The sequence below is a fragment of the Hemitrygon akajei genome, chromosome 6, assembly GCF_048418815.1.
Source record: "Hemitrygon akajei chromosome 6, sHemAka1.3, whole genome shotgun sequence".
NCBI classification, from domain to species: Eukaryota; Metazoa; Chordata; class Chondrichthyes; order Myliobatiformes; family Dasyatidae; genus Hemitrygon; species Hemitrygon akajei.
The window spans coordinates 6517636-6544843 of NC_133129.1; the positions used below are offsets into that span (position 1 = coordinate 6517636).

The window sequence follows — 27208 nt, forward strand, 5'->3', positions numbered from 1 at the left end:
GGACCTCTTTTGGAGCAGGTGTGACCGGTACAAAAAGGACGGGTTGCACTTGAATCCCAGGGGGACCAATACCTGGTGGGGAGGTTTGCTAAGCCTACTGAGAGTTTAAACTAGAATTGTTGGGGGGGTGGAAACTGAACTGAAGAGACTGAGGAAGAGGTGTTTGGCTCACAAATAGAGAAAGCTTTGACACAGTGTGTGAGGGAGGATAGGCAGGTGATAGAGAAGGGACTCACTCAGACTGACAGCTTGAGATGTGTCTATTTTAATGCAAGGAGTATTGTAAATAAAGCAGCTGAGCTTAGAGCGTGTATCAGTACTTGGAGCTATAATGTTGTGGCCATTACAGAGACTTGGATGGCTCTGGGACAAGAATGATTACTTTAAGTGCCGGGTTTTAGATGTTTCAGAAAGGACAGGGAGGGAGGCAAAAGAGGTGGGGGCATGGCACTGTTGATCAGCAATATTGTCACGGCTGTAGAAAAGGTGGGCATCATGGGGGGGATTGTCTACGGTGTCTCTGTGGGTAGAGGTTAGGAACAGGAAGGGGTCAATAACTTTACTGGTTGTTTTTTTATAGGCCGTCCAATAGTAACAGCGATATCGAGGAGCAGATACGGAAACAGATCCTGGAAAGGTGTAATAATAACAGAATTGTCGTGATGGGAGTTTTTAATTTCCCAAATATCAATTGGCATCTCCCTAGAGCAAGGGGTTTAGATGGGGTGGAGTTTGTTAGGTGTGTTCAGGAGGGTTTCTTGACACAATACGTAGATAAGCCTACAAGAGGAGAGACTGTACTTGATTTGGTATTGGGAAATGAACCTGGTCAGGTGTCAGATCTTTCAGTGGGAGAGCATTTTGGAGATTGTGATCATAATTCTATCTCATTTACAAAAGCACTGGAGAGAGATAGGAACAGACAATTTAGAAAAGCATTTAATTGGAGTAAGAGGAATTATGAGGCTATCAGGCAGGAAACTGGAAGCTTAAATTGGGAACAGATGTTCTCAGGGAAAAGTATGGAAGAAATGTGGCAAATGTTCAGGGGAGATTTGTGTGGAGTTCTGCATAGGTATGTTCCAATGAGACAGGGAAGTTATGGTTGGGTACAGGAACCATGGTGTACAAAGGCTGTAATAAATCTTGTCAAGAAGAAAAGAAAAGCTTACAAAAGATTCAAAGAGCTAGGTAATGTTAGAGATCTAGAAGATTATAAGGCTCACAGGAAGGAGCTTAAAAAGGAAATTAGGAGCCAGAAGGGGCCATGAGAAGGTCTTGGTGGGCAGGATTAAGGAAAACCCCAAGGCATTCTACAAGTACGTGAAGAGCATGAGGATAAGATGTGAAAGAATATAACCTATCAAGTATGACAGTGAGAAAGTGTGTATGGAACCAGAGGAAATAGCAGAGGTATTTAATGAATAATTTACTTCAGTATTCACTATGGAAAAGGATCTTGGTAATTGTAGTGATGACTAGCAGTGGACTGAAAAGCTTGAGCATGTAGATATTAAGAAAGAGGAAGTGCTGGAGCTTTTGGAAAGCATCAAATTGAATAAGTTTTCGGGACCAAACAAGATGTACCCCAGGCTACTGTGGGAGGCAAGGGAGGAGATTGCTGAGCCTCTGGCAATGATCTTTGAATCATCAATGGGGACGGGAGAGGCTCCGGAGGATTGGAGGTTTGCAGATGTTGTTCCTTTATTCAAGAAAGGGAGTAGAGATAGCCCAGGAAATTATAGACCAGTGAGTCTTACTTCAGTGGTTGGTAAGTTGATGGAGAAGATCTTGAGGGGCAGGATTTATGAACATTTGAAGAGGTATCATGTGATTAGGAATAGTTAGCATGGCTTTGACAAGGGCAGGTCGTGCCTTAAGAGACTGATTGAATTTTTTGAGGATGTGACTGAAGACATTGATGAAGGAAGAGCAGTAGATGCAGTGTATATGGATTTCAGCAAGGCATTTGATCAGGTACCCCATGCAAAGCTTACAGAGAAAGTAAGGAGGCATGGGATCTAAGAGGACATTGCTTTGTGGATCCAGAACTGGCTTGCCCACAGAAGGCAAAGAGTGGTTGTAGACGGGTCATATTCTGCATGGAGGTCGGTCACCAGTGGGGTGCCTCAGGGATCTGTTCTGGGACCCTTACTCTTTGTGATTTTTATTAATGACCTGGATGAGGAAGTGGATGGATGGGTCAGTAATTTGCTGATGATGCAAAGGTTGGAGGTGTTGTGGATAGTGTGGAGGCTGTCAGAGGTTACAGCGGACATTGATAGGATGCAAAACTGGGCTGAGAAGTGGCAGATGGAATTCAACCCAGTTAAGCGTGAAGTGGTTCATTTTGGTAGGTCAAATATGATGGCAGAATATAGTATTAATGGTAAAGTTCTTGGCAGTGTGGAGGAACAGAGGGATCTTGGGGTTCAAGTCCATAGGACGCTCAAAGCAGCTACGCAGGTTGACTCTGTGGTTAAGAAGGCGTATGGTGTATTGGCCTTCATCATTCGTGGAATTGAATTTAGAAGCTGAGAGGACCCTGGTCAAACCCCACTTGGAGTGCTGTGCTCAGTTTTGGTTGCCTCACTACAGGAAGGATGTGGAAGCCATAGAAAGGGTGCAGAGGAGATTTACAAGCATGTTGCCTGGATTGGGGAGCATGCCTTATGAAAATAGGTTGAGTGAACTCTGCCTTTTCTCCTTGGAGTGACGGAGGATGAAAGGTGACCTGATAGAGGTGTACGAGATGATGAGAGGCACTGATCGTGTGGATAGTCAGAGGCTTTTTCCCCAGGGCTGAAATGGTTGCCACAAGAGGACACAGAATTAAGGTGCTGGGGAGCAGGTACAGAGGAGATGTCAGGAGTACGTTTTTTACTCAGAGAGTGCTGAGTGTGTGGAATGGACTGCCGGCAACGGTGGTAGAGGCGGATACGATAGGGTCTTTTAAAGGACTTTTGGATAGCTACATGCAGCTTAGAAAAGTAGAGGGCTATAGGTAAGCCTAGTAATTTCTGAGGTAGGGGCATGTTCGGCACAACTTAGTGGGCTGAAGGGCCTGTATTGAGCTGTAGGTTTTCTATGTTTCTATAACCCTGAGATAACCAGAAATACCCCGATATAACCAACATAACCCTCAGATAACCATAAATACCCTGTGATAACCTGAAACACCCTGAGATAACCATAGATAACCCTGAGATAACCATAAATACCCCGAGATAACCATACATACCCTGAGATAACCATACATAATGCTGAGATAGCCATAAATACCCCGAGATAACCATAAATACCCCGAGATAACCATAAATACCCTGAGATAATCATACATACCATGAGATAACCATACATAACCCTGAGATAACCATAAATACCCTGAGATAACCATACATAACCCTGAGATAACAATAAATACCCCGAGATAACCATACATACCCTGAGATAACCATAAATACCCCAAGATAACCATACATAACCCGAGATAACCATAAATACCCCGAGATAACCATACATACCCTGAGATAACCATACATAACCCAAGATAACCATAAATACCCCAAGATTTTGGAGAAGGAAGTCGGAGGATCAGAACGGGAGTGCGGTGGAAGCCATTTTGACTTTTTCTTATTCTCATCGGATTTAAGAGAGGCAGGACTGTGCAGGCGTGTGACGTCGGGCAGTGAAGTGGGGAAGATTTAAAAAGGACACAGCCTTAAACAGCGGGCAGCGTCGTTAGCGGGCAGTGGTGAGAGCCGGGAGCAGAGTGAAGGCTTAAGAGCTTTGGCTCAACAGGCTTAGGCGGAAACGGGTGAGGCAGGGTAGGTTTAGCTTTTAATTTTTCCTGTTATTTCAAGAAAGGGGGAAGTATGAGTGTGAGGGCAGCTTGTTGTTCTCGGTGTCGGATGTGGGAGGTCCTGGACTCTCCTAGCCTCCCGGACGTCCATATCTGCGCCAGGTGCGCTGAGCTGCAGCTCCTAAGGGACCGTGTTAGGGAACTGGAGCTGCAGCTTGATGACCTTCGTCTGGTCAGGGAGAGCGAGGAGGTGATAGAGAGGAGTTACAAACAGGTGGTCACACCAGGGCCACGGGAGGCAGACAGGTGGGTCACGGTTAGGAGGGGGAACGGGAAGAGTCAGGTACTAGGGAGTACCCCAGTGGCTGTACTCCTTGACAATAAGTACTCCTGTTTGAGTACTGTTGGGGGTGGGGGGGACAGCCTACCTGGGGGAAGCAACAGTGGCCATGCCTCCAGCACAGAGTCCAGCCCTGTGGCTCAGAAGGGTAGGGAAAGGAAGAGGAAGGCAGTAGTAATAGGGGACTCGATAGTTAGGGGGTCAGATAGGTGATTCTGTGGACGCAGTCAGGAGACCCGGATGGTAGTTTGCCTCCCTGGTGCCAGGGTCCAGGATGTTTCTGATCGCGTCCAAGCTATCCTGAAGTGGGAGGGTGAGGAGCCAGAGGTCGTGGTACATATAGGTACCAATGACATAGGTAGGAAAAGGGAAGAGGTCCTGAAAGGAGAATATAGGGAGTTAGGAAGGCAGTTGAGAAGAAGGACCGCAAAGGTAGTAATCTCGGGACTACTGCCTGTGCCACACGACAGTGACAGTAGGAATGGAATGAAGTGGAGGATAAATGCATGGCTGAGGGATTGGAGCAGGGGGCAGGGATTCAAGTTTCTGGATCATTGGGACCTCTTTTGGGGCAGGTGTGACCTGTACAAAAAGGACGGCTTGCACTTCAATCCTAGGCGGACCAATATCCTGGTGAGGAGATTTGCTAAGGCTACTGGGGAGACTTTAAACTAGAATGGTTGGAGGGTGGGAATCAATTTGAAGAGACTAGGGGAGAGGAAGTTAGTTCACAAATAGAGAAAGCTAGTAGACAGTGTGTGAGGGAGGATAGGCAGGTGATAGGGAAGGGGAGCGCTCAGACCAAAGATGTAGGGGAGAAGGAAGAAAAAGATAATAAAGTTGTTTGCACCATTAGAGATAAACAGAGAGGAGGAGGTGGACAGTTTCTTAAATGCATCTATTTTAATGCTAGGAGCATTGTAAGAAAGGTGGATGAGCTTAGAGCATGGATTGATACCTGGAAATATGATGTTGTAGCTATTAGTGAAACATGGTTGCAGGAGGGGTGTGATTGGCAATTAAATATTCCTGGATTTTGTTGCTTCAGGTGTGATAGAATCGGAGGGGCAAGAGGGGGAGGTGTTACATTGCTTGTCCGAGAAAATATTACAGCGGTGCTCTGGCAGGATAGATTGGAGGGCTCATCTAGGGAGGCTATTTGGGTGGAATTGAGGAATGGGAAAGGTGTAGTAACACTTATAGGGGTGTATTATAGACCACCTAATGGGGAGCGAGAATTGGAACAGCAAATTTGTAACAAGATAGCAGATATTTGTAGTAAGCACAAGGTTGTGACTGTGGGAGATTTTAATTTTCCACACATAGACTGGGAAGCCCATTCTGTAAAAGGGCTGGATGGTTAGGAGTTTGTAAAATGTGCGCAGGATAGTTTTTTGTAGCAATACATACAGGTACCAACCAAAGAAAGGGCAGTGTTGGATCTCCTGTTAGGAATGAGATAGGTCAGGTGACGGAGGTATGTGTTGGGGAGCACTTCGGGTCCAGTGATCACAATACCATTAGTTTCAATATAATTATGGAGAAGGATAGGACTGGACCCAGGGTTGAGATTTTTGATTGGAGAAAGGCTAACTTTGAGGAGATGTGAAAGGATTTAGAAGGAGTGGATTGGGACAATTTGTTTTCTGGGAAGATGTAATAAAGAAATGGAGGTCATTTAAAGGTGAAATTTTGAGGGTACAGAATCTTTATGTTCCTGTTAGGTTGAAAGGAAAGGTTAAAAGTTTGAGAGAGCCATGGTTTTCAAGGGATATTGGAAACCTGGTTCAGAAAAAGAGAGAGAGCTACAATAAATATAGGCAGCATGGAATAAATGAGGTGCTTCAGGAATAAAAAGAATGTAAAAAGAATCTTAAGAAAGAAATTAGGAAAGCTAAAAGAAGATATGAGGTTGCTTTGGCAAGTAAGTTGAAAATAAATCCAAAGGGTTTCTACAGTTATATTAACAGCCAAAGGATAGTGAGGGATAAAATTGGTCCCTTAGAGAATCAGAGTGGACAGCTATGTGTGGAGCCAAAAGAGATGGGGGAGATGTTGAACGATTTCTTTTCATTAGTATTCACTAAGGAGAAGAATATTGAATTGTGTAAGATAAGGGAAACAAGTAGGGTAGTTATGGAAACTATGATGATTAAAGAAGAGGAAGTACTGGCGTTTTTAAGGAATATAAAAGTGGATAAGTCTCTGGGTCCTGACAGGATATTCCCTAGGACCTTGAAGGAAGTTAGTGTAGAAATAGCAGGGGCTCTGACAGAAATATTTCAAATGTCATTAGAAATGGGGATGGTGTCGGAGGATTGGCGTATTGCTCATGTGGTTCCATTGATTAAAAAGGGTAAACCTAGCAATTATTGGTCTGTAAATTTGATGTCAGTGGTGGGTAAATCAATAGACAGTATTCTTAGAGATGGTATATATAATTAGCTGGATAGACAGGGTCTGATTAGGAACAGTCAACATGGATTTGTGTGTGGAAGGTCATGTTTGACAAATCTTATTGAATTTTTTAAAGAGGTTACGAGGAAAGTTGATGAGGGTAAAGCAGTGGATGTTGTCTATATGGACTTCAGTAAGGCCTTTGACAAGGTTCCACACGGAAGGTTAGTTAGGAAGGTTCAATCATCGGGTATTAATATTGAAGTAGTAAAATGGATTCAACAGTGGCTGGATGGGAGATGCCAGAGAGTAGTGGTGGATAACTTTTGTCAGGTTGGAGGCCGGTGACTAGTGGTGTGCCTCAGGGATCTGTACTGGGTCCAATGTTGTTTGTCATATACATTAATGATCTGGATGATAGGGTGGTAAATTGGATTAGTAAGTATGCAGATGATACTAAGATAGGTGGCATTGTGGACAATGAAGTAGGTTTTCAAAGCTTGCAGAGAGATTTAGGCCAGTTAGAAGAGTGGGCTGAAAGATGGCAGATGGAGTTTAATGCTGATAACTGTGAGGTGCTACATTTTGGTAGGAATAATCCAAATAGGACATACATGGTAAATGGTAGGACATTGAGGAATGCAGTAGAACAGAGTGATCTGGGAATAATGGTGCATAGTTCCTCAAAGATAGAATCTCATTTGGATAGGGTGGTGAAGAAAGCTTTTGGTATGCTGGCCTTTATAAATCAGAGCATTGAGTATAGGAGTTGGGATGTAATGTTAAAATTGTACAAGGCATTGGTAAGGCCAAATTTGGAGTATTGTGTACAGTTCTGGTCACCAAATAATAGGAAAGATGTCAACAAATTAGAGAGAGTACAGAGATTTACTAGAATGTTACCTGGGTTTCAGCACCTAATTTACAGAGAAATGTTGAACAAGTTAGGTCTTTATTCTTTGGAGTGTAGAAGGTTGAGGAGGGACTTGATAGAGGTATTTAAAATTATGTGGGGGATAGATAGAGTTGATGTGGATAGGCTTTTTCCATTGAGAGTAGGGGAGATTCAAACAAGAGGACATGAATTGAGAGTTAGGGGGCAAAAGTTTAGGGATAACACAAGGGGGAACTTCTTTACTCAGAGAGTGGTAGCTGTGTGGAACGAGCTTCCAGTAGAAGTGGTAGGGGCAGGTTCAATTTTTGTCATTTAAAAAAAATTGTATAGGTATATGGACAGGAAAGGAATGGAGGGTTATTGGCTGAGTGCAGGTAGGTGGGACTAGAACTAGAACTAGGGACTAGTTCGGCATGGACTAGAAGGGCCGAGATGGCCTGTTTCTGTGCTGTAATTGTTATATGGTTATATGATTATAACCATACATACCCTGAGATAACCATACACGACCCAAGATAACCATAAATACCCCGAGATAACCATACATAACCCGATAACCAAAATACCCCGAGATAACCATACATACCTCGAGAAAGACATACATAACCCCGAGATAGCCATACATACCCTGAAATAACCATAAATACCCCGAGATAACCATACATGACCCGAGATAACCATACATAACCCTGAGATAACGATATATTACCGAGATAACCATATATAACCCTGAAATAACCATACATACCGAGATGACCATACATACCCCGAGATAACCATACATACCCTGAGATGACCATACATACCCTGAGATGACCATACATACCCCAAGATAACCATACATACCCTGAGATGACCATACATATCCTGAGATAACCATACGTAAGCCTGAGATAACCAAGCAAATAATACCAAAGAGGATACGAAAAGCTTTTTCAAGTATATAAAGAGTAAAAGACAGGTGAGAGTAGATATAGGACTGATAGAAAATGATGCTGGAGAAATTGTTATGGGAAATAAGGAGATGGCGGAGGAACTAAACGAGTATTTTGCATCAGTCTTCACTGAGGAAGACATCAGCAATATACCAGACATTCATGGGTATCAGGGAAGAGAAGTGTGCGCAGTCACAATTACGACAGAGAAAGTACTCAGGAAGCTGAATAGTCTAAGGGTAGATAAATCTCCCAGACCAGATGCAATGCACCCTCGTGTTCTGAAGGAAGTAGCTGTGGAGATTGCGGAGGCATTAGCAATGATCCTTCAAAAGTCAATAGATTCTGGCATGGTTTCGGAGGACTGGAAGATTGCAATTGTCACTCCGCTATTTAAGAAGGGGGCAAGGAAACAAAAAGGAAATTATAGACCTGTTAGCTTGACATTGGTGGTTGGGAAGTTGTTGGAGTCGGTTGTCAAGGATGAGGTTACGGAATACCTGGAGGCATATGACCAGTTAGGCAGAACTCAGCATGGTTTCCTTAAAGGAAAATCCTGCCTAACAAACCTATTGCAATTTTTTGAGGAAATTACAAGTAGGCTAGACAAGGGAGATGCAGTGGATGTTGTGTATTTGGATTTTCAGAAGGCCTTCGACAAGGTGCCACACATGAGGCTGCTAAACAAGATAAGAGCCCATGGAATTAGGGGAAAGTTACATACAGGGATAGAGCATTGGTTGATTGGCAGGAAACAGAGAGTGGGAATAAAGGGATCCCATTCTGGTTTGCTGCTGGTTACCAGTGGTGTTCCACAGGGGTCCGTGTTGGGGCCGCTTCTTTTTACATTGTATATCAACGATTTGGATTATGGAATAGATGGCTTTGAGGCTAAGTTTGCTGATGATACAAAGATAGGTGGAGGGGCTGGTAGTGCTGAGGAAATAGAGAGTCTGCAGAGAGACTTGGATAGATTGGGGGAATGGGCAAAGAAGTGGCAAATGAATTACAATGTCGGAAAGTGTACGGTCATGCACTTTGGTAGAAGAAATAAACGGGCAGACTATTATTTAAATGGGGAGAGAATTCAAAGTTCTGAGATGCAACGGGACTTGGGAGTCCTCGTGCAGGATACCCTTAAGTTTAACCTCCAGGTTGAGTCAGTGGTGAAGAAGGCGAATGCAATGTTGGCATTCATTTCTAGAGGAGTAGAGTATAGGAGCAGGGATGTGATGTTGAGGCTCTATAAGGCACTGGTAAGACCTCACTTGGAGTACTGTGTGCAGTTTTGGGCTCCTTATTTAAGAAAGGATGTGCGAACGTTGGAAAGGGTTCAGAGAAGATTCACTAGAATGATTCTGGGAATGAGAGGGTTAACATATGAGAACCGTTTGACAGCTCTTGGACTGTACTCCTTGGAGTTTAGAAGAATGAGGGGTGACCTCATAGAAACATTTCGAATGTTGAAAGACATGGACAGAGTGGATGTGGTGAAATTGTTTCCCATGGTGGGGGAGTCTAGTACGAGAGGGCATGACTTAAGGATTGAAGGGCGTCCATTCAGAACAGAGATGCGAAGAAATTTTTTTAGCCAGAGGGTGGTGAATCTGTGGAATTTGTTGCCACGGGTGGCAGTGGAGGCCAAGTCATTGGGTGTATTCAACTCAGAGATTGATAGGTATCTAAGTAACCAGGGCATCAAAGGTTATGGTGAGAAGGCGGAGGAGTGGGACTAAATGGGAAAATGGATCAGCTCATAATAAAATAGCGGAGCAGACTCGATAGTCCAAATGACCGACTTCTGCTCCTTTCTCTTATGGTCTTATGGTCTTATAACCATATATAACCCTGAGATAACCATATACCCAAGATAACTATACATAACCCTGAGATAACAATAAATACCCCGAGATAATCATACATAACACTGAGATAACTGTATAAACCCTAAGATAACCATATATATCTCAAGATAGCCAAACATAACCATGTGATAACCACATGTACCCTGTATCACGTACCCCGTGACCGGGTTACTGAACCAGCAGAAATGGAATACACGTTGGAGTCTGGTATTACTGTAACTAATAGTGTTTATTAGTAAACTAAGTAATACAGTACTATAAAATGCAAATATATGAAACAGGTTAGCAATGATATATACAGAAGTGCAGAAATAGAAATCAAAACCAAGCTCTTTCAAAGTCTAGGGGTAAATGGATAGACTTACGATGGTGAAGAGTTCAGTTCAGTTTAGGTCGAGGTAGTTGCTGGTGTACCGTTAGGGGGAGGGAGAGAGAGAGCGAGACGTGATGCCGTTGCTGTCGAACCTTTGGTTATCTTCCTGTCCTGTTATGGTCACCGACTGTGACCCCGTACAACCATTCTTCAGTGGTAGACCTGTCACCCAGGCGAGGGTGGGCACACAACAAGTCCCCACCAGTCGCACCTTCACACACTGTGAACCACTGATCGATTCCCCCAAATCGATCCTCCAAACCCCCACCTTCACGTGAGTGCACAATGCTCTCTCAGTGTCCCGTGGTGTGTCTGCTTGTGTCTTTGCAGACCTGCTTTTTATCATCACTTGCAGGGCACCGGCCATCCATCAGGCCGTCCATCACCTGGTCCCGCCTTGCTGTCTCAGCAAGAATCCTCACAAGCAGGCAAAGAAAGTGTCCTTGGAGCAAAGGTAGACAATTAGCTAAGAAGCCATAATATTAAATCATGTCTCTCTCTCTCTCATCTGTGCAGGATGTCTCCCCCCTCCCTTCATCTCTCTCCCTCATTAGCAGCATAGTTCACAGGGGGGTCAACTCTGGACCCCATCTCAGCTTGGTTTGCTCATCATACCTGAGATACCATACATATCCTGAGATACCATACATACCGTGAGATTCCCTTGTACACAGCCACGAAACAAAGAAACACCATGGAGCCCATTCAAAAAAAAACAAGTTACACTGGGTGGTAAAAAATGCATGCCAAAGGGGCAATGTTGCAATAGTCATGGGGGACTTCAATATGCGGGTAGATTAGGAAAATCAGGTTGGTGGTCAATTACAGGAGGGAGAATTTCTGAAGTGCCTACAAGATGGCTTTTTAGAGCAGCTTGTGGTTGAACTCTATAGGGGATCAGCTATTTTGGATTGGGTGATGAATTGAATTGAATTGACTTCTTACATCCTTCACATAAATGAGGAGTAAAAATCTTTATGTGTCTCCATCTAAATGTGCAATGTGCAATCATAGTAACTTATAATAAATAGAGCAGTCAATGTAACATAGAAATACACTCAAATCAGTCTGATGGCCTAATTGAAGAAGCTGTCCTGGAGCCTGTTGGTCCTGGCTTTTATGCTGCGTTACTGTTTCCCAGATGGTAGCAGCTGGAATAAACCATGGTTAGGGTGACTCGGGTCCCCAATGATCCTCTGGGCCCTTTTTACACACCTTTCTTTGTAAATGTCCTGAATCATGGGAAGTCCACAACTACAGATGCACTGGCCTGTCCACACCATTCTCTGCAGAGTCCTGTGATTGAGGGAGGTACAGTTCCCATACCAGGCAGTGATGCAGCCAGTCAAGATGCTCTCAATTGTGCCCCTGTAGAAAGTTCCTAGGATTTGGGGGCCCATACCAAACTTCCTCAAGCATCTGAGGTGAAAGGGGTGCTGTCGTGCTTTTTTCACAACACAGCTGGTGTGTACAGACCACCTGAGATCCTTGGAGATGTGGATGTCAAGGAACATAAAGCTGTTCACCCTCTCAACCACAGATCTATTGATGTCAATAGATTGCTGTCTCCATTCCTCCTGTAATCCACAACCAGCTCCTTCAGTTTTGCAACAGAGAGGAGGAGGTGGAGAATTTCTTAAATGCATTTATTTTAATGCTAGGAGCATTGTAAGAAAGGTGGATGAGCTTAGAGCATGGATTGATACCTGGAAATATGATGTTGTAGCTATTAGTGAAACATGGTTGCAGGAGGGGTGTGATTGGCAACTAAATATTCCTGGATTTTGTTGCTTCAGATGTGATAGAATCAGAGGGACAAGAGGGGGAGGTGTTGCATTGCTTGTCAGAGAAAATATTACAGCGGTGCTCTGGCAGGATAGATTAGAGGGCTCATCTAGGGAGACTATTTGGGTGGAATTGAGGAATGGGAAAGATGTAGTAACACTTTTAGGGGTGTATTATAGACCACCTAATGGGGAGCGAGAATTGGAGCAGCAAATTTGTAAGGAGATAGCAGATATTTGTAGTAAGCACAGGGTTGTGATTGTGGGAGATTTTATTTTTCCACACATAGACTGGGAAGCCCATACTGTAAAAGGGCTGGATGGTTAGGAGTTTGTAAAATGTGTGCAGGATAGTTTTTTGCAGCAATACATAGAGGTACCGACTAGAGAAGGGGCAGTGTTGGATCTTCTGTTAGGGAATGAAATAGGTCAGATGACGGAGGTATGTGTTGGGGAGCACTTCGGATCCAGTGATCACAATACCATTAGTTTCAATATAATTATGGAGAAGGATAGAACTGGACCCAGGGTTGAGATTTTTGATTGGAGAAAGGCTAACTTTGAGGAGTTGCAAAAGGATTTAGAAGGAGTGGATTGGGACAATTTGTTTTATGGGAAGGATGTAATAGAGAAATGGAGGTCATTTAAAGGTGAAATTTTGAGGGTACAGTATCTTTATGTTCCTGTTAGGTTGAAAGGAAAGGTTAAAAGTTTGAGAGAGCCATGGTTTTCAAGGGATATTGCAAACTTAGTAGAGGAAAAAGAGAGATATCTACAATAAATATAGGCAGCATGGAGTAAATGAGGTGCTCGAGGAATATAAAGAATGTAAGAAGAATCTTAAGAAAGAAATTAGAAAAGCTAAAAGAAGATACAAGGTTGCTTTGGCAAGTAAGGTGAAAATAAATCCAATGGGTTTCTACAGTTATATTAATAGCAAAAGGATAGTGAGGGATAAAATTGGTCCCTTAGAGAATCAGAGTGGACAGCTAATGTGTGGAGCCGAAAGAGATGGGGTAGATTTTGAACAATTTCTTTTCATCGGTATTCACTAAGGAGAAGAATATTGAATTGTGTAAGGTAAGGGAAACAAGTAGGGTAGTTATGGAAACTATGACGATTAAAGAGGAAGAAGTACTGGCGTTTTTAAGGAATATAAAAGTGGATAAGTCTCTGGGTCCTGACAGGATATCCCTAGGACCTTGAGGGAAGTTAGTGTGGAAATAGCAGGGGCACTGACAGAAATATTTAAAATGTCATTAGAAACGGGGATGGTGCCCGAGGATTGGCGTATTGCTCATGTGGTTCCATTGTTTAAAAAGGGTTCTAAGAGTAAACCTAGCAATTATAGGCCTGTCAGTGGTGGGTAAATTAATGGAAAGTATTCTTAGAGATGGTATATATAATTATCTGGATAGACAGGGTCTGATTAGGAATAGTCAGAATGGATTTGTGCGTGGAAGTTCATGTTTGACAAATCTTATTGAATTTTTTAAAGAGGTTACGAGGAAAGTTGACGAGCGTAAAGCAGTGGATGTTGTCTATATGGACTTCAGTAAGGCCTTTGACAAGGTTCCGCACAGAAGGTTAGTTAGGAAGGTTCAATTGTTAGGTATTAATATTGAAGTAGTAAAATGGATTCAACAGTGGCTGGATGGGAGATGCCAGAGAGTAGTGGTGGATAACTATTTGTCAGGTTGGAGGCTGGTAACTAGTGGTGTGCCTCAGGGATCTGTAATGGGTCCAATGTCGTTTGTCATATACATTAATGATCTGGATGATGGGGTGGTAAATTGGATTAGTAAGTATGCAGATGATACTAAGGTAGGTGGCGTTGTGGATAATGAAGTAGGTTTTCAAAGCTTGCAGAGAGATTTAGGCCAGTTAGAAGATTGGGCTGAACGATGGCAGATGGAGTTTAATGCTGATAACTGTGAGGTGCTACATTTTGGTAGGAATAATCCAAATAGGACATACATGGTAAATAGTAGGGCATTGAAGAATGCAGTATAACAGAGTGATCTAGGAATAATGGTGCACAGTTCCCTGAAGGTGGAATCTCATGTGGATAGGGTGGTGAAGAAAGCTTTTGGTATGCTGGCCTTTATAAATCAGAACATTGAGTATAGGAATTGGGATGTAATGTTAAAATTGTACAAGGCATTGGTAAGGCCAAATTTGGAGTATTGTGTACAGTTCTGGTCACCGAATTATAGGAAAGATATCAACAAAATAGAGAGAGTACAGTGAAGATTTACTAGAATGTTACCTGGGTTTCAGCACCTAAATTAAAGAGAAAGGTTGAACAAGTTAGGTCTTTATTCTTTGGAGCGTAGAAGGTTGAGGGGGGACTTGATAGAGGTATTTAAAATTAGGAGGGGGATAGATCGAGTTGATGTGGATAGGCTTTTTCCATTGAGAGTAGGGGAGATTCAAACAAGAGGACATGAGTTGAGAGTTAGGGGGCAAAAGTTTAAGGGTAACACAAGGGGGAATTTCTTTACTCAGAGAGTGGTAGCTGTGTGGAACGAGCTTCCAGTAGAAGTGGTAGAGGCAGGTTCGGTATTGTCATTTAAAGTAAAATTGTGTAAGTATATGGACAGGAAAGGAATGGAGGGTTATGGGATGAGTGCGGGCCAGTGGGACTAGGTGAGAGTAAGCGCTCGGGATGGACTAGAAAGGCCGAGATGGCCTGTTTCCGTGCTATAGTTGTTATACGGTTATGTGGTTTAGCATTGAGGAGAGGTCGTTTCTTGATACCACCGTGTCAGAGAGATTACTTCTTCCCTGTAGGCCACCTCATTATCGTTTGAATTAAGGCCAATCAATGCAGTATCATTGGCAATTTTAATCAGCAGATTGGAGCTGTGGGTGGCAACACTGTCATGGTTATACAGGGAATAAAGGAGTGGACTTAGTACACAGCCCCGAGGGGCTCCTGTGTTGAGAGTCAGAGGGGTGGAGATGAGGGAGCCCACTTTTACCGCCTGCCACGATCTGACAGAAAATCCAGGATCCAATTGCACAAGGCAGGGTCAAGGCTGAAGTCTCTGAGCTTCCTGTCGAGTCTGGATGTTGAGTCCAAGAACAGCATTTACACATAAGCATCCTTCTTCTCCAGATGTATAAGGATGGTGTGTAGAGCTGTGGCTATTGTGTCGTCTGTGATTCGGTTGTGTTGGTAGGCAAATTGTAGGGGGTCCATTTTGGGTGATAGCAAGCTGCAGGTGTAATCCTTGACCAGCCTCTCAAAGCATTTGCTTATTAATGAGGTGAGTGTGTGAGGACGGCAGTCGTTCAGGCATGTTACCTTGGTCATTTTTGGTACAGGGACAATGGTGGATAATTTGAAGCAGGAGGTCACTCTACACTGGGAGAGGGAAGATTAAAAATATCTGTAAACACACCTGCCAGTTGTGCTGCTCACATCCTGAGTACTCGCCCTGGGATGCCGTCTGGTCCCGCAGCCTTGCGACTGTCCACTCGCTGGAAACATCTGTGTACCTCAGCCTCAGAGATGACCAGGTTGAAGGTTGTAGCGGTGGCTTTCCTCAGAGGCTCAGGGTCAGTGACATCGAACCGAGCGTAAAAGCGATTGAGCTCATCTGGGAGAGAGGCCGCGATGTTGGCGGCACAACTACATTTAGCTTTGAAGTCAGCGATGGTATGCAACCCTCGCCACAAGTCACGTGTGCTATTTGTTGTGATTCTTGACTCAATCTTGTCACTGTATTGTTGTTTGTGTGTTGTGCATTGAACCAGAATTGATCAGAGACTTTGAGGTAAAAAAAACCCTTGGGGTCAAGTGCTCATAAAATAATCAAATTCACACTGAAATTTGAGAAAGGGAAGCTAAAGTCAGATGTATCAGTATTACAGTGGAGTAAAGGGAATTACAGAGGCATGAGAGAGGAGTTGGCCGGAGTTGATTGGAAAAGAACACTGGCAGGGATGACGGCAGACCAGCAATGGCTGGAATTTCTGGAAGCAATTCAGAAGGCGCAGGATATATACATCCCAAAGAGTATTTATTCTAAAGGAAAGATGACACAACTGTGGCTAAGAAGAAAATTCAAAGTCAACATAAAAGACAAAGAGAGGGCATGTAAAAGAACAAAAATTAGTGGGAAGTTGGAGGATTGGGAAGCTTTAAAATACCAACAGAAGGCAACTAACAAGTCATAAAGAAGGTAAAGATGGAATACAAAGTAGGCAAGCCAATAATATTAAAGAGGAGACTAAAAATTTCTTAAGATATATAAAGTGTAAAAGAGAAGCGAGAGTAGATATCAGACCGCTGGAAATGATGCTGGAGAGGCAGTAATGGGGAAACAACTAAAAGGTGAAAGAACTAAATAAGTATTTTGCATCAGTCTTCACTGTGGAAGACACTAGAAGTATGTTGGAAGATCCAGGTGTCGGGGGCATAAAGTGTGTGAAGATACCATAACTAGAGAGAAGGTTCTTGGGAAACTGAAAGGTCTGAAGGTAGGTAAGTCACCCGGACCAGATGGTGTACACCCCAGAGTTCTGAATGAGGTGGCTGAAGAGATTGTGGAGGCATTAGTAATGATCTTTCAAGAATCACTAGATTCTGGAATGGTTCCAGAAGATTGGAAAATTGCAAATGTCACTCCACTCTTCACGAAGGGAGAGAGGCAGAAGAAAGTCTAACCTCAGTGGTTGGGAAGATGTTTGAGTTGGTTATTAAGGATGAGGTCTCAGGGTACTTGGAGGCTCATGATAAAATAGGCCTTAGTCAGCATGGTTTCCTCAAGGGAAAATCTTGTCTGACAAATCTGTTGGAATTCTTTGAAGAAATAACAAGCAGGATAGACAAAGGAGAATTGGTTGATGTTATCTATTTGGATTTTCAGAAGGCCTTTGACAAGGTGCAAACTTGAGGCTGCTTAATAAGTTACAAGCCCATGGTATTACAGGAGAGATTCTAGCATGGATAAAGCAATGGCTGATTGTTAGGAGGCAAAGAATGGGAATAAAGGGAGCCTTTTCTGACTGGCCGGCAGTGACTTGTAGTGTTCCACATGCGGCTGTGTTGGGACCATTTCTTTTTATGTGATACATCAATGATTTGGATGATGAAATAGATGCCTTTGTTGAAAAGTTTGCAGATGATATGAAGATAGGTGGAGGGGAAGGTAGTTTTGAGGAAGAAGAGAGGCTGCAGAAGGACTGAGACAGATTAGAAGACTGCGCAAAGCAAAGGCTGATGGAATAGAGGGTCAGGATGAGTATGGTCATTCACTAGAATTCAGAAGAACGAGGTCTGACATCATTGAAACCTATCACATGGTGAAAAGCCTTGTTAGAGTAGATGTGGAGAGGATGTTTCCTATGGTGGGAGAGGGTAAGCCCAGAGGACTCAGCCTCAGAATAGAGGGGTGTCCTTTTACAGCAGAGATGAGGACAAATTCCTTTAGCTAGAGACTCATGCGTCTGTGGAATTGTTTGCCACAGGCAGCTGTGGAGGCCAAGTCTTTATGTATATTTAAAGCAGAGGTTGGCAGATTCTTGATTGGTCAGGGCATGAAGGGATACAGGGTGAAGGCAGAAGATTTGGGGCTGAGAGGAAAGTTGGATCAGCCATGATGAAATGGCAGAGCAGATTCGATGGGCCAAATAGCTTAATTCTGCTCCTATATCTTGAGGTGTTAAAACATCAAATACCCAACATGTGAAAAACAGAATAAATTGCACCTACAACAAAAAAAACGAACAAATTACACACAAAATATTAAATGTTAAACCACGGTCTAGGAATGTTCAGCTTATTTTAGTTCAGTTTAGTGCTGTGTTGTTCATTGACTGCAGGATGCAAGGCCAGCCTTTCGGATCTTCCCTTCAAAATGTTACTCTCTAATTCAGATGATATCCCACTAAATCTCCTCTGTACTCTCACCAACATGATCACATCTTTCCTCTGGTAATCAATATTCCAATTGTGACCTAACCAATGGTTTACAAAGTGGCATCTACTTTTTGTGTAATGTGCCACAGCTGATGAAGCTAGCATCCAGAAGACATCTTCATCAACCTCTCTACCTGCGATGCCACTTTCAGTGCTCGACTTTATCCCAAGGCCCCTCTGATCAACACACTTGTACTTTTGTATACCTCTCAAAATGCATCACCTTTCACTTGTCAGGATTAAATTGTGTTTTCCAACGCACTGCCCATTTCTGCTGAATTATATCCTGGTGCATCTTTAGACAACCTTCATCTCCACACAACCATCAGTTTCATGTCACGTGCAGACATGCTAACTATACCTCCCTTATTCACATCCAGATAGTTAACATACCTCACAAACAGCAAAATTCCCAACATCAACCCTTCCATAAGATCATCTCTCTTTCTTCTGCAGTGAAGGTATTTCCAACCACATTCCCCACGTCAGTCCCTGCCATTCCAGTAATCAGTCTTTGTTGTCTCCTTCCATGGGAAAACTCTGCAAATGACCCAGCCATCATTTTGCTTTTGCCACACTGCAAATTTTGGATATAATTTCCCAACCTTCTTTGTATTCCATGGGCTTTTCCTGAACTTCATCCCATGCAAGGTCTTGCTAAAACCCATACAGCCCAAATCCAATGCACTGCCACCAGTGTGGAAAGCATCTTCTGCAGCTGAAGCTACTCACATACAGTGTGAACTGTACATTGACATAGTGCCTTTCTCTGGTTAACTGACAGGCATTTATCCTTTACGGTCTGCACCAACACTTGCTGCACTAAGTGAGGAATTTCTTGTCAAGTCTCATTGAGAAGTGAACTGTAAAACAGACAGAAGGGGTATTGGCCATCAATGCAATGGAACGAATCCAGAAACGCACCTTAACCAAGTCACGGATTCGGAGGATTACCAGTGACGATGTGAAGAAATTTGGAAAGAACAACGTGTTTGTGCTGTTCACTGTGGTGGCTGTTATTGCCGGTTAGTAATGGTGACATCTAAAGATAAGTAGCTTCACTCAGTTTACTTGTACTAGCACATGTCTTAGAATATTCAGATCAGCTTTCTTCCAATCCTGAAGCATCATTTCCATCTATCTTTAGAGTCCTTCATAAATTCCCACACTAATCCCATTGCCCTGCTCTCTCCCAATTGCCCTGTCACTAATCCCACTGCCTTTCTCTTTCCCCGCAGCCCTGGGTCAGTCCCCACACTAATTCCACTGCCCCTCTGTCTCCCCACAGCCCCTGGGTCAGTATCATGCTAATTCCATAAGACCATAAAACTTAGGAGCAGAATTAGGCCATTTGGCCCATCAAGTCTGGTCTGCCATCAAATCAGGCTGATCCTTCTCTCACCTCTTCAACCCCACTCCCCAGCCTTACCCTCTGTAACCTTTGATGCCATGTCCAATCAAGAACATATCAATCTCTGTCTTAAATACACCCAATGACCTGGCCTCCACAAATTCCACAAGTTCACCAGTCTCTGACTAAAGAAATTTCTTTGCATTTGTTTTAAATGGATGCTTCTCTATCCTGAGGCTGTGCCCTCTCCTATACCCTCCCACCATGGGAAACTTCCTTTCTACATCTACTCCATCTAGGCCTTTCAACATTCGAAAGGTTTCAATGAGATCCCCCCTCATCCTTCTGAATTCCAACAAGTACAAACCCAGAGCCATCAAACATTCCTTGTATGATAACCCTTTCATTCCCAGAACCTCCTGTGGATCCTCTCCAAGGCCAGCACATCTTTTCTCAGATGAGGAACCCCAAAACTGTTCAGAATACTCAAGCTGTGGCCTCACCAGTGCCTTATAAAGCCTCAGCATCACATCCCTGCTCTTGTATTCTAGACCTCTTGAAATGACTGTTAACATGGTATTTACCTTCCTCACCACCAGCTTTACCTGCAAGTTAACATACCCAAGCCTTTTGCATCTCAGATTTTTGGATTTTCTCTCTAGAAAATAGTCTGCACATTTATTTCTTCCACCAAAGTACATGTCCATGCATTTCCAACATTGTATTTCATTTGCCACTTTCTTGCCCATTCTCCTAATCTGTCTCTAAGTCCTTCTGCAGTCTACCTGTTTCCTCAACACTACCTACCCTTCTACCAATCTTTGTATCATCTGCAAACTTGGCAACAAAGCCTTCTATTCCATCATCTAGATCACTTATATACAGCATAAAAAGAAATGGTCCCAACACTGACCCTTGCAGAACACTACTGGTCACTGGCAGTCAACCAGAAAAGGATCCTTTTATTCTCACTCACTGCCTCCTACCAATCAGTCAATGCTCAAACCGTGCCAGTAACATTGCTGTAATATCATGGGCTCTTAACTTGGTAAGCAGCCTCATGTGTGGCACCTTGTCAAATGCCTTCTGAAAGTCCGAATATACAACATCCACTGCATCCTCTTTATCTTTCCTACTTGTAATCTCAAAGAATTTCAACAGGTTCGTCAGGTAAGATTTTCCCTTAAGGAAACCATGCAGACTTTGTTCTATCTTGTCCTGTGTCACCAAGTATTCCATAACCTTGTCGTTAACAATTGACCCCAACATCATACCTACCACTGAGGTCAGGCTAACTGGTCTATAATTTCCTTTCTGCTGCCTTCCTCCTTTCTTCAAGAATGGAGTGACATTTGAAATTTTCCATGCCAGAATCCAATGATTTTTGAAAGGTTATTGCTAATGTTTCCATAATCTCTAATGCTACCTATTTCAGAACCCTAGGATGCAGTTCATCTGGTCTGGGTGACTTATGTATCTTTTGGTCTTTCATCTTTATGAGCACCTTGTCCCTTGTAATAGTAACTGCACCCACTTCACTTCCCTCACACCCTTCAACATCTGGCACACCATTAGTGTCTTCCAAAGTGAAGACTGATGCAAAATTCCCATTTAGTTCATCTGTCATCTACTTATCTCCTGTTATTATTTCTCCGGCCTCATTTTCTAGTGGTCCTATATCCACTCTCATCTCCCCTTTATTGTTTACATTTTTGTAAGAGCTTTTCCTATCCAGTTTGATATTGTTTGCTGGCTGGCTTGCCTTCATATTTCATCTTTTCCATTCTAACATTTCTTTTAGATGCTCTCTGTAGGGTTTTAAAGGCTTCCAATCCTTAATCTTCCTGCTAATTTTTGCTTTGTTGTATGCCCTTTCTTTTGCTTTTACAATAGCTTTGACTTCCCTTGTCAGCATGGTTGTACTATTTTACCATTTGAGTATTTTTGGTTTTGGAATACACCTATCCTGCACCTTCCCCATTTTTCCCAGAAATACACGCCATTGCTGCTCTGCTGCCAGCAGCTCGTTCCAATTTACTTTGACCAACTCCTCTCTCATACCACTGTGATTTCCTTTTCTCCACTGAAATACTGCTATGTTAGACTTTACTTTCTCCCTATCAAATTTCCAGTTGAACACAATCATATTGTGATCATTAGTTACCAAGGGTTCTTTTACCTTAAACTCTCTAATTACCTCCGGTTCATTACATAACACCCAATCCAGTATAGTTGATTCCCTAGTAGGCTCAACGATAAACTGCTCTAAAATGTTATCTTAGGCATTCAACAAATTCACTCTTGAGATCCATTACCAACCTGATTTTCCCAATCAATCTGCATGTTAAAATCTCCCTTGACTATCATAACATTGCTCTTTTGATACGCCTTTTCTATTTCCTGTTGTAATCTGTAGTTCACTTCCCAGCTACTTTTAGGAGACCTGTATACGTATAACTGCCATCAGTGTCCTTTTACCCTGTAGTTTCTTAACCCAACCTACAAGGATTCAACATCTTCTAATCCAATGTCACATCCTTCTACTGATTTGATGCCATTCTTTACCAGCAGAGCCACACCACTCCCTCTGCCTACCTTCCTATCCCTCCGATACAATGTGTAACCTTGGACATTCAGCTCCCAATTACAACTATCCTTCAGCCACAATTCAGTGATGGCCACAACATCATATCTGACAATCTGTAATACTGGAATAAGTTCATCCACCTTATTTCTTATACTACACACATTGACATTTAACACGTTGAGTGCTGCATTTGCTACTGTTTATGATTCTGTATCCCAAATGTACTGATACTCACCCTGCTGGTTGCAATTATGTCCTATTGTCTGCCTACCCTTCCTGACAGTCTGACTGCATGGTATTTTTGCTTTTTTACCATCAGTCCTATCCTGAGACCCTTCAATCCAGTTCCTAAAACCCTGCCTGAGAAATTAATTTAAACCCTCCCCAGCAGCTCTAACAAGCCTGCCCATCTCCCTCGGGTTCAGGTTTAACCCCTCACTTTTGTACAAGTCTTAGTTCCCCCAGAAGAGATCCCAATATCCAAGAACCTGAAGCCCTGTCCTCTGCATCAGTTTCTCAGCCATCCATTAATCTGCTAAATCATCCTGCTTCTAGCCTCAGAAGCACGTGGCACAGGTGGAAATTACTACCCTGGAGGTCCTGGTTCTCAGCTTTCTTCCTAGCTCTCTAAATTCTCTTTTCAGAACTCATTGTTTTTCCTTCCTATGACATTGGTACCAATATGTACCAAGACATCTGGCTGGTCCCCCTCCCTCTCCAAACTGTTGTGGATGTGATCTGAGATGTCCCTGACCCTGGCACCTGGAAGGCAACATACCATCTGGGTGTCTCTTTCACATCCACAGAATCTCCTGTCTGTTTCCCTCACGATTGAGTCCTCTATCACTCCCGCTCCATTCTTCTCCCTCTTTCCCTTCTGCACCACGGACCTATGCTCAGTGCCAGTAACCCGGTCTCTGTAGTACTCCCCTGGGAGGTTATCCCCCACAACAGTATCCAAAATAGTGTATTTATTATTGAAAGGAATGGCCACAGGGGTGCTCTGCTCACATTTCCATTTCTCCTGACAGTCACCCAGCGACTCGCCTCCTGCAACTTCGGTGTGACTACTTCCCTGTAACTCTGATCGATTATCTCCTCACTCTCCTATACAGCCCGAGGGTCATCCAGCTGCTGCTCCAGATCCCTAACACGGTCTTCAAGGAGCTGCAGCCAGATGCATTTCATGCAGATGTTGTTCCCTGGGAGACTCTGGGTCTCTCAGGATTCCAACATCCAGCATGAAGAACACACAACTGCCATTTACTACACTAAGTACAGTAAGGGAGAGAGGAAAAAGGGAACCTTATCAGAAACTTACCCAGAGCCAATGCTCCTTCTGAGTCGAAGCCTCCTTTAGCCAAAGCTTGATACTCCTACCCTCACCACTAACCTACTCCCATCAATGGCTGCCCTGATTGTCCCTTCTGTATTTTTATTCATTTTGCTGTGCTCTGCTCCCACTTCTGAATGGCCCTCTGGAATCCCACTGCCCCACTCTCTCCCCAGAGCTCTGTGTCAGTCACACACTAATCCCACTGCCCCACTCTCTCCCCAGAGCTCTGTGTCAGAACCCACACTAATCCCACTGCCCCACTCTCTCCCCAGAGCTCTGTGTCAGAACCCACACTAATCCCACTGCCCCACTCTCTCCCCAGAGCTCTGTGTCAGTCGCACACTAATCCCACTGCCCCACTCTCTCCCCAGAGCTCTGTGTCAGAACCCACACTAATCCCACTGCCCCACTCTCTCCCCAGAGCTCTGTGTCAGAACCCACACTAATCCCACTGCCCCACTTTCTCCCCAGAGCTCTGTGTCAGTCACACACTAATCCCACTGCCCCACTCTCTCCCCAGAGCTCTGTCAGTCACACACTAATCCCACTGCCCCACTCTCTCCCCAGAGCTCTGTGTCAGTCACACACTAATCCCACTGCCCCACTCTCTCCCCAGAGCTCTGTGTCAGAACCCACACTAATCCCACTGCCCCACTCTCTCCCCAGAGCTCTGTGTCAGAACCCACACTAATCCCACTGCCCCACTCTCTCCCCAGAGCTCTGTGTCAGTCACACACTAATCCCACTGCCCCACTCTCTCCCCAGAGCTCTGTGTCAGACACACACTAATCCCACTGCCCCACTTTCTCCCCAGAGCTCTGTGTCAGTCACACACTAATCCCACTGCCCCACTCTCTCCCCAGAGCTCTGTGTCAGTCACACACTAATCCCACTGCCCCACTCTCTCCTCAGAGCTCTGTGTCAGTCACACACTAATCCCACTGCCCCACTCTCTCCAAGCAACTGCTCTCACTTCTGTCCCCTGACACTCTCAGATTTCTAGTACACTGCTAGTGTCTTCCACAGTGAAAGACTAATACAAAATACTTCTTAATTTCATCTGCTGTTTCCTCATACTGGATTGCTACCTCTCCAGCATTATTTTCCAGCAGTTCGATATCTACTCTTGTCTCTCATTTACTCTTTATATATCTGAAAATATAAGTCACCTGGACCAGATGGTGTACACCCAAGAATTCTGAAAGAGGTGGCCAAAGAGAATGCGGAGACATTGGTAATGATCCTTCAAGAATTAATAAATTCTGGAATGGTTCCGGAAGAATGGAAAATTGTATATGTCACTCCACTCTTCAAGAAGGCAGAAGAAAGGACATTTAACCTGACTTCAGCAGTTGGGAAGATGTTAGAGTCGATTATAAAGGATGAAGTCTCAAGGTACTTGGAGGCACATGATTAAATAGGCTGTAGTCATCATGGTTTTCTCAAGGGAAAATCTTGCCTAACAAATCTGTTGCAATTCTTTGAGGAAATAACAAGCAGGATGGACAAAGTAGAATCAGTTGATGTTGTGTACTTGGATTTTCAGAAGGCCTTTGACAAGGTGCCACACAACAAGCTATGAGCCTATGGTATTACAGGGAAGATTCTGGCATGGATAAAGCAGTGACTGATTGGCAGGAGGCGAAGAGTGGGAATAAAGGGAGCCTTTTCTGGTTGGCTGCTGGTGACTAGTGGTGTTCCACAGGGGTCTGTGTTGGGACCAATTCTTTTTACATTATATGTCAATGATTTGGATTATGGATTGATAGTTTTGCTGAAAAATTTTCATACAATATGAAGATAGGTGGAGGAGCAGGTAGTTTTGAGAGGCTACAGAAGGACTTAGACTCATTAGGAGAAACGGCAGATGGAATGCACTGTTGGCAAGTGTATTGTCATACACTTTGCCAGAAGAAATGGAAGGGTTGACTGTATTATAAATGGAGACAAAATAAAAAAATTGAGGTGCTTGGGAGTCTTTGTGCAGGATTCCCTAAAGGCTAATTTTCAGATTGAGTCTGTGGTGAGGAATGTTAGCATTCATTTCAAGAGGACTAGAATATAAAAGCAAGGATGTAATGCTGAGATTTTATAAAGCACTGGTGAGGCCTCACATGGAGTATCGTGAGCAGTTTTGGGTCCCTTATCTTAGAAAGGATGTGCTGAAACTGGAGAGGGTTCAAAGGAGGATTATGAAAATGATTCCATGATTGAATGGCTTGTCAAATGAAGAGTGATTGATGGCTCTAGGTCTGTATTCACTCGAATTTGGAAGAATGAGGGGTGACCTCATTGAAACCTATTGAATGGTGAAAGGCCTTGATAGAGTGGATGTGGAGAGGGTGGTTCATATGATGGGAGAGTCTAAGACCAGAGGACGCAGCCACAGTATAGAGGGGCATCCTTTTAGAACGAAGATGAGGAGGAGTTTCTTTAGCCACAGAGTGGTGCATCTGGTGGAATTCATTGCTACAGGCAGCTGTGGAGGCCAAATCTTTATGTATATTTAAGGCAAAGGTCGATAGATTCTTGATTGGTCAGGGTATGAAGGGATACTGGAAGTAGGCAGGAGATTGGGGCTGAGAGGAAAATTGGATCAGCCATGATTAAGTGGCAGAGCAGACTTTATGGAACAAGTGGCCTAATTCTGCTCCTATATCTTATGTTCTTATGGTATCCTCTTTGATATTATTTGCATACTGCTTTATTTTTCACTTCTAAAAGCTTCACAATCCTCCAACTTCCCACTAATTTTTGCTCTATTATATGCCCTTTGCTTTTATGTTGGCTATGACTTCCTTTGTCAGCCACGGTTGTGTCATCCTGCCTTTAAAATACTTCTGTCTCCCCACACCACTCTATTCAGCACAATCAGTTGAAACCCATTTGTTGCTCTCTGTCTGGATAAAGGATGCTCTCTCATTGGTTCCCTCTCCCCAGGTGTCATACTCGGCTTCTGTCTCAGGAAATATCAGATGAGCTTCCGCCAGGTGAAGTACTTCTCCTTCCCGGGAGAACTGCTGATGCGCATGTTACAGATGATGGTGATGCCTCTCATCATTTCCAGCTTGGTCACAGGTATGGGTACTGCTTACATTGGAGCTGGGCTTCAGAGTGACCTGCTTGGCAATCTTCTGTATGTCTGCGGACTGAGCTGGTCAAAATCAGTTCCTTGTGCTAATTTCTAATGGTGGGATGCCCACAATGTAGAGATGGTAAGGTGGTGAAGAAAGCACAAATGATACTTTCCTTCATCAACTGGGGTATAGAAGATTAGCGCAACAATGTTGTGGCAGAGTTTATAAAACATTTGGTATTGGATGATACCAGGTTCGTAGTACTGTGGATACTGAGGAAGTTTGTCTAAGGCTACTGCAAGGTATGGATCAAATGGGAAGTCAGGCAAAGTGCGGGCAGATGGAATTCATTCCAGATAAAACAACTCAATCCCTTGCAACACAGGAACAGCAGATATTGTAAAAAGTAGGACACTAAGGAATGTTGATGAACAGAGAAGCAGGTCCACAGTTCCTTGAAAGTTGTCTGTGGACCAAGAAATATATGATGGTGAAGATCTATGGCATGCTTGCTTTCACACGTCAGGGCACAAAAAT

The 27208-nt window shown here is 43.6% G+C and overlaps 1 protein-coding gene across 2 annotated transcripts in view; it reads left to right on the forward strand.

Moving 5' to 3' along the window:
* LOC140728838 (excitatory amino acid transporter 1-like) overlaps window positions 1-27208 on the forward strand; it is a 118964-nt gene that overhangs the window by 16028 nt on the left and 75728 nt on the right. The window contains exons 3-4 of one of the 2 annotated variants that reach the window (XM_073047834.1): window positions 19105-19345; window positions 26535-26672. In XM_073047834.1, coding sequence (XP_072903935.1) covers window positions 19222-19345; window positions 26535-26672 — 262 coding nt within the window. In that variant the 5' untranslated portion in view covers window positions 19105-19221. The remainder of the gene's footprint in view (window positions 1-19104; window positions 19346-26534; window positions 26673-27208) is intronic. The other variant, XM_073047835.1, reaches the window with a different exon arrangement.